Source organism: Montipora capricornis, chromosome 10 (assembly GCF_036669925.1).
Source record: "Montipora capricornis isolate CH-2021 chromosome 10, ASM3666992v2, whole genome shotgun sequence".
NCBI classification, from domain to species: domain Eukaryota; kingdom Metazoa; phylum Cnidaria; class Anthozoa; order Scleractinia; family Acroporidae; genus Montipora; species Montipora capricornis.
Window position 1 is genome coordinate 3,573,023 of NC_090892.1, and position 8,647 is coordinate 3,581,669.

The window sequence follows — 8,647 nt, forward strand, 5'->3', positions numbered from 1 at the left end:
TGTTTGCCTTAGGTGCCTACTGAAGTTTATCGTTGGTAAGTATTGCAAATCTGAATCAAGCTTCAATAGCCGAGTGATACCATCAAAAACTCAGCGGTTTGTTAATTTACACGTACACGCTCTCTAGCATGATCAAGCGATTGCATGAAGACAATTGAGCTGAAATCAGGCTTTCAGGTAGTGATATCTCGTTTGACTTAGACTGACATGGGGCGTAAGGCTGGGGAAACTTTTGTCAGATTTTAATTCAATTAACAATGCTCTCCAGATCAGCAAATTTGTTTCAGTGGGAATGATGCAGCAAAAATCATGGAGGACTGTTAAACATAGAAAGTTAAGCTCTCTTTGAAAACAAATCTAACAGGATTTCCGTTCGGTTTTTGTATCGGAGTGGTTTGTTTTGGTTTCATGGGGTATGGTTTTGCCTGGGTCAGTTTTACCCAGCTGAGGAGAGAAAGCAGCAGCTCCTGCCAGTGTCAGCGCAGCGCGCGTGTGTTGATGACATTTGAAAAAGACAACACGTCAATTCATTGGCTGATTTAATACCGGAAATACGTGCCCCTTAGGGAAAACAGATGATGGTTATAAAATCCACGAAAAATTATTTAGCAGACTAATTTGAAGAAGCGCATTCCACCCGTAAACGCTGAAGTGCAAATGGTCTTTCCCCGTCCCACACGAGAATTCAGCGGAATAATGTCAACATTGCTTTCCTCATCATTATTCTCACATCCAACGAGCAATTACCAAAACTATTTCTTCGCTAACGCGGAAAACGAGAAGGTAAGTCTAAACCTCTATTAAATTGATCTGTGTGCTTTGTTCTTCCCTCCACCAACAAACTTCAAGACTGATATTACAGCTGGGAGAAAACCTTTCCTTGTATTTGTAAGGGGAGCCATAGTCGGAATAAACACGAAAGATTATTAATGCTGTTATGACATTTTCAAAGAATGGAAAATTAAAACCATTAAGATCTGGTGTGATATGAAACGTTTTATTTGACACCATATATTTTTGTCGGCTAAAACCGTCGATGGGAGGATGGCCAGATGTTCCTGAATCATAAAATAAAGGAAAAGAAACAGAGTTGTTTCCCCTGATAAGGTCACTAACAAATTCTTTGTGTGGTTCTAACTGTTCGTTCTTAGTCGCCTGAGGTAGTTATTTACGACCCATATTTGCTAAACAAATCCAAACACCGTCTGCTATCTCATGTGATTACACGCGGTGAAATACGGCACTCGACAGCGCATTCAATTACTTTGACCCGGTCTCTCCTTGCTGCGACATGCCTGTCTTTCTTTTAAAGTATAGTAACAGCAAGCGTTCATAGATAGAGATCTTGTCCTTCTTGTTTTTAGCGTGCTGGGAGGTGGTAAAATAAGTTATCGCCACCGTAGACGAAACATAAGTTATTGTAATGACCTCGTTTGTTTCACGCACCCTTCTTCGAGTTCAAGTATCATCATTCTGGAGTTCGTCTAAAAATTCTTGGATGGCAAAGGCTCTTTTTACTTTTCTTTTTCAAAATGTCAAATTTGTTGAAAAACTGTCAACAGAGTCCACGTGATGATATTGCGTCTTATTCACAGCCAGTAAAAAATGAGTGGCATTGGCGCAGGCTTGCGGCCAAACCATTGGGCTATCCTCATGCAACCTAAGAGCCTCAGGGCAAAATGAAATAACACTTTGCTGATACACTAATTTATGTGAATACAGACCTTCCCCCAAAATAGCGCCTTTGAATGAGAAAAGCCAACATTTAAAATGTAACGTTACCTCACCCCCGATTTATAACGAATTCGATAACTTCCTATTCTTCCTCGGTAATGTATTTAAGTTCGTAATCTAGAGAACTGGCGCCTCACATTTGTACGAATTCATAAATCCCAGCCTTCCAAAATTCGATTTGCGTGAGTTTATTTACAATCTGCTATATGACTTTGATGTGAAATACGTTTAAGTGCGTTATTACCGGAAATATTTAATTCTACTAAGTGATCTTTTTAAACATCTCCTTTGTTGTAATTTAACGAATAAAGTTGTGGACCGCCGTCTCTTCTTCAACTTCGAGGAAACAATGCTTTGAAGTTAAGAAACTGAATTTAAGTTTGCATGTTACATTACAAGTTAAGTTTGCTGTTATGTTTACATGATGTAACACATGCAATAGCAAAAATGGTAAGTCATGATGTCTTTTCATTTCAGAATTTTTATAAATCCACCAAGCATGTCTCTGACATTGACCTGGAAATATCCTCCGGAGAATTCTACCAAAATTTGGAAGATTTGGACCCTTCGCTCTTCATAGACGACCAAAATTCGTGGTCTTTAGAAGATGAAGACGAATTGTCAAACCTTGCTTTGACATTACAAAACACTTTGCTTCTAAAGCAGAGGAAACGTCCAAAACGTCCTCCGGAAGGCTATTTATGCCATCTATGTTTTTGCAAAGGGCATTACATCAAAGATTGTCCGCAGGTGGGTCAAGGTTATTTTTTCATTTGTCGCGAAGTTAACATGCTTTTATGTTAATAACTGAAGAGACTTACTAAGTGTTAAAAAGCCGGAATTTTGGCCACGAATGAGGTAACAATGACGAATGAGTGGGCAAACGATTTTCTCCCCGCTTTATTTGCACTTCCGGATTAAGTCTGAGTCGGCAAATCCCCCTCAAGCTGGGAAATTTTAATACGCATTACAGGTTTACTAAAAACACTTCTATTAATAGCCATTGTTTACCCTAGAAAATTTAACGACTAAAACTTCTGGTTACTTGCTGCTTAATTCAACGACTTACGGAAAATTTCAAATTTATGATGTCAGCTTTGGCTGGTTGCAAATTCGTCCAGTCCTGATCGCACTATAATATTTCAGTAAAGGTTGACCCCATCTTGCGTTGGAGGCCTCCTAACCTCTAGCAATATATTTTCAATTTTAAGCATTATGTTTATTTCCGAATTTACAGATTTTTAAATTCGTCAGCTGCTCGGTTTGCGTCAAGTGTTTCATCCGTTAATCCCCAAACAAAAGTCAATGTTGATCATTCAGCTCTGGTGGGCTTTTTTCAGCGTATTGATTGTTTACGTCTGTTCACAACTTGTGCTTTGACTTCAACGAGCAACAAATCTTTTAGGGTGAGCTTTGTGGGTGATAACAGCAATGTTATGTTGTCGGTAAAATCCGTTCTCAGTTTGAATCTGTTTTTACCTAGGTTAACACTCTACCTAATTAAAAGGACTGGAAACACCTATACTTTCCCCCACGCTCTGTCTAAGGCGTCTTAACACATCTTAATGTTTTCGTATCATCCTATCGGTTGCTGTATTTATGCAGAGGCTGAACATTACAACGTAGTACCGGTACTCGAACTCGGGCCCTCCAGGCCACAGTTGTTGAAAAAGTAGATAAACACTATCCAACGGATAAATCAATATCCATTGGACAGCGCAACTGGTTTCGCTATTACCTATCCACTGGATAGTGGTTTATATATCCGGTGGATAGCGCTATCCATCGTTTGAACAACTGGGGCCAGATCTATAGTCCTGTGTTTTCACTAGTACACTACAAGGACGAACACGCTCAATCCAACACAGTTCGTTTCATTATTTACTTTTGCATAATAAGCCGATTGATATCCCTGTATAATAAAAAGAGCTAATCCTAACCTGACCCTAATTTTTCTCTAGCCTTAATTTAGGCTCCAAACGAACTTTTTTAAAAACCTAGGTTAAATGAGGATCGCCAATTTAACCTAGGTAAAAACTGATTCAACCTGAGAACGGATTTTTACCGGCAACATTTACGTTTCTTTGTGATCCTCGTTTCAGTTTACACGAAAGAATTCCTTCTTCCTGGAAAAAATTCCAACGAACGATCGACTGTTGTCGAAGAGCGATAGTTCTCGATTTCTGCTCTTTGCAGTCCAGGGGTTTGTGCTAATCCAGAGGATTATACGCAAGTAACCAGTAGAGAAATATCCAAACTCACTATCGAAGGGACGGCAGTGAGCTTGTTGCACACGGAAAGGCCTCATCTTATCCGGGTGAGACCAAAAACCGTGACGACCAAGTCATCAAGATATCGATGACCGGTAACTTACACTGACTTTTAAAGAGACGTGTTCAAATCAAGTCTTCACTGATCTCACTTAGTTTGTTTGGTACATTTAGAGAACGTCTGAAGGTTATTAGGTTTGCCAAAGCCGAGATAAAGAATAGAAGATAGAATTCATCCTCGCACTTCTATAACGAGCAATTTTTCTCTGAGGCTTTTGTAGACACCGAAAATTTTTTAGAGAGAATTGCGATGATCACTCAGTCTACTTTTCGTCTGTCATCCACACTTCACACACTTAATTCATTAATTCAGTGATGAACAAAGTTAGTGCAACTCGGATGTCTCAGGGTATGGTAAATTCTTCGCAGCATTGAGAGGTCTTTTCAATTGCCTTCGACTGGAATGGAATGTGTAATGTGATATACTCAGTTTGGAACTCGGTAGGTGTACGTAACGGAAATATCAAGTAGCGACAAAAAGTCGAGGCCAGATGCGATTTTATTTGAATCTGAAACCATTTAAGAAAGCTGTCAATCGCTAGCCTATTCCAAAATTTTATTACGTTGAGCAGAAAGAATATTCCAAGCTTTTATTAAATTGTTTGTGAAACTTGAAACGCTGGTGTGTTCTCGAGAAAAGAAAGCACTTCTTTCAATATCCAGGATAGCGTTCTATCAGATGTACCTAGGAAAAAGATTACTCTAGTACCCAGGGTACAGTTCAAATAAAGGAAAGTAACCCGTATAATAGACGGCGGAGTCAGTGAATTTTTGGACTGCGGAAACCGTTCCGTGGGTGTCTCACGTTTTGGGTTTAAACTGACAATGACATACACACATCTCTCATTAGCTCATTTTTATTCGTACACCAGAATTTGTGTATTTAGCCAATGCTATTGCTGTCTTTAGAGAATGGCGGTAAACTACCTATATTTGTATTAAACATTTAGTGTTCTTTGCAAATTGACGCTTGATTTCCTCCGATCGCGAGACAAGAATTAGTTTCATAAATCGGCTATCACGATGCAGGCACGTGACTGATTCCAGCCATCTTATTGGATGATATGTTCATGAATTATTCCAAGCTCATTCCCAGTGTCTTTTTGTCGATGAGACAATGGAGTCCCTGGGAGCGTGGTTGGAATTATTTTTGACTTTTTCCGAAATTTTCCTTTCAATCTTGCTGATTCTTTCCGCTTGTTGGAGATCCCTAAGATGATCATTGTTTTTGCTGCTGCGCTGAGAGCAGAGTGATTGTTTTGTTAACATTCATGGTGGTCCAAAAGCATAAAGGACTCTTTCTACTCATAGCTGTTGTGTCCTTTTGTTATGATATAATGTTACTCAATTCAAGAAATTTCGCTTTAATTACCTGGAAGTCAAATTAGGAAACAAATAAGGAACCATATCGGTTCTTTAAAGAATGTAATTAAATTTTAATTCCATTTTGATTGTGAACCTTTTGGACTTTACCCTCTGTCATAATGGACTTAGGAAAAGATCCAGTTTCATAATTTCAGCAGTCAGGACGTAGATAAACTTTCAAAAGTCCTTGAGACAAGCATTTTTCTCGCTAAAAACTCTAATTAGAACGGTTTTCAATTAAACCAAACCAAACTCAAAGAGTAGAGAGTAATAACGCAATTTTTGTTTTCTAGTCTTAGGTCATATTCTGTCTCGATCAACCATTTTAACCTCAACTGGTTTATCTTAACGGGGTTTTTCGCAAACAGAGACATTGCAGAGATGTCGAAGCAATTGACCTCTTAAGCTACTACGTTTTGCTTTCCCTCTTCAGACCACGTGATGTTGCTCCAGAGTACAGTTTCTTTCAAATGTCTCCTTATTTACGTGCTTATGTACAAATAAGTTATGAAAAAACAAAAGGAAAATTCCCCTGAGAACATCACGTGGTCTGAAATGGGAAAACAAAATATACCAGCTAAAAAATGTCAATTCCGATAGCTGCGACAGCCAAAGCGCGGGAAACTTTGAGCGCAGTGTTATGGCTTTGCTTCAATGCGGCAAAGCGTAGTAGTCTTGATGCCCATTTCCGATCGCAAATTGCCTCATTTCCAGAGCGAGTCTTAATGCGAAACCATTCAATTTTCACATAAATCAAACTCATTTTCGTTTTAATGGTTTCTTGCGAAGCCTCGCTTTGAATCAGAGGCAGACATTCAGAAATAGGCTATCACTTTTAGCACTCAAATGAAACTGACCACTCGGGAGAATGTCCTTCGGGGTGGGAGCTTTAAGGCATGCTCTTCTCGTCATAATGTCTTTCTTGCTTCATTTTAGGCAAGACCAAAAGGCGAGGGTCTCACCCCTTACCAAGGAAAGAAGAGATGCTTTGGGGAGTTCAAGTGTCCACTATGCAAACGCAAATGGATGAGTGGAAACAGCTGGGCCAATACGGGACAGCAGTGCATTAAATGTTACATCAACGTGTATCCACACAAGCAGAGACCCCTGGATAAGCCAGATGGACTTGATGTATCAGACCAGACCAAAGAACATCCTCAGGATCTCTGTGAGAAGTGCAAGGGACTCGGATACTATTGCCGCAGAGCTCAACAGAGTTAAGAGGCACGACCCTTAAACTAAGTTTTCAATCCCCTTAGGTAGTTAATAACATCACTGGCCTCCGTTATTCACACAGTAGACAGCGCTATCTTTTCCAATAACTGATCACTATACAAGTACAGGTCTCATGAAAAATAGATGGCGCTGTTCACTCTCTGAACTACTGCGGCCTGAAGATTTTAAATTCGTGTTTCTTTCTGCCTTCATTTCTGTGAAGAGCATGCATTAGGCTACCAAGTAGCTGCCTAGGTTAGTTTCCTACGTCTACTTTTTGATATTTTATCTTTTTAATGTGAAATTGGGAAATATTGTTAGCAATGCCGATGTTCGTGTAGATATGGATGCTTCTATATTTTACCTTATTTTTGTATAGTAAACGATAGCACATAAGAAGGAATAAGGTCTGGTCGAATCACGTTTCTGTCGACCACAAGAAAGAGTTGCTTGCAAATTAGTGTCATAACTGCAAATTTACGGTGGACGCAGACATACGAAGGAACCATTTAGGCATCAGAACAAACACGTGCAAACATGCAGGCGTCCAGGTTCGAAAAGGGTTTTTTTCACTTTGACATCGCTTCTGCCATGTTGGAGGAGGAAAATACTCGTTTGTATGATGGTGACGTTTTATTACCAAGACCAGAATGCTTGGTCCGAACGCTTTCTTATTCAGATTTTCCGTTCTCCTTGATACAATAAGGTAATTTTTCAAGTTTGCCTGACAGTAAAAGTCACTCATTTTGATATTGGTAGTAAAAAACGTCATCACGCCCATGTCATCTTAAACTCTAATCTTCTGCAGATTCTTTGTTTGCTTGTTTGTTCGTTTGCAAAGAATGGTATGAGCAGTGGTGTCCTGACTCCTGAGTGAACTTTTTGAATTCTTTTCTTATCCGGGCTTACCTTCTCACGAGACAAAGTTTAGCCATCGTGGCTCTAGTAATTCTGGTCCAATTGATTGATGAGTCATGATTGAACCACACGCAACAACAACACAACAACTGAAGATGTAAAGCCAAAAGTTTTACTTCAGTAGTAATGGAAAGTAAAGGAAAATTGTTATGAACAACCTTTTGGATCTTTTATTATTATTATTTTTTCTTTCAAGAAAATATTTTAAAAGCATTTTTGCACGTTTTTCTACAGAAATGTTTTCATAAAATTCATGCTTTTCTACGACACTATAAAATTACTTTTCTTTCGTTTATACAATACCTTATTAGAATCTTTGGGTTGTTAGGCAACGAAAAAGTAGCAACTGCTATTTGCTTCTGTAAAAATAGGAAACATTTAAGGTTCCCTTTGTATATTTTACATACTTTTGTGGCGGAGGGTTATTTGGTACTGTACGAGAGAAATGTACGAGCTACGATGATGTATTCGAACTATTGAAAGTTATAAACATTTTTAATGTAAATGTTGGAAAGAGACTTTACCAGACATTTTTATGATAGTAAGACGTATACTTCTCATGCATTCAGGAAAACCTGAAGGGCGTGTTTGGAGAAGTTTATTTTATAACAAAAGATATTGGGATTTTGCTGAAAATGCATAAGTGTACATTTTTTTTATCCAACATTCACATTGACGCTTTCCAGAAAGAGCATAGCTTGCAAGGGAATAACGTATCACGCGAATGCAAAAGTTTAGCTACTGTCAGTCACAGATAGAGAGAATCAAGCATAATAGCACTTAAAATGGGCTCATAGGGCAATTTTCAATAGGGTGGATGACTTGCTGGATTAAAGTCACACGCCACTTTTTTAACCAATTAAATCAAAGAAGAAAACCACACTCAAGCAAGTTTGGCAAGCGCGCATTTTCCCCGCGCTTTGACTAAATTCGATTTATGATTGGTTATCGCATTGTCTGCGACCCGGCCTATTTTGATTAGGCAGAAAATTCTTTCTGTTTTAACTTTATGACATTCGCTTGAAAACTGCGAATCAAAAGCTCATTTTATACCCTAGTTAGTGTCTTCTCCGAATATCTATAAA

At 38.8% G+C, this 8,647-nt stretch overlaps 1 protein-coding gene across 1 annotated transcript in view; it reads left to right on the forward strand.

Annotated features, from left to right (window-relative positions):
* Positions 1-574: 574 nt before the first annotated feature.
* Positions 575-8,647, forward strand: part of LOC138018781 (zinc finger CCHC domain-containing protein 24-like) — an 8,371-nt gene continuing 298 nt past the window's right edge. Inside the window, exons 1-3 of the mRNA XM_068865464.1 lie at positions 575-783; positions 2,212-2,484; positions 6,366-8,647. The exon at positions 6,366-8,647 is cut by the window's right edge and continues 298 nt beyond it. Coding sequence (XP_068721565.1) covers positions 658-783; positions 2,212-2,484; positions 6,366-6,650 — 684 coding nt within the window. The 5' untranslated portion in view covers positions 575-657 and the 3' untranslated portion in view covers positions 6,651-8,647. The remainder of the gene's footprint in view (positions 784-2,211; positions 2,485-6,365) is intronic.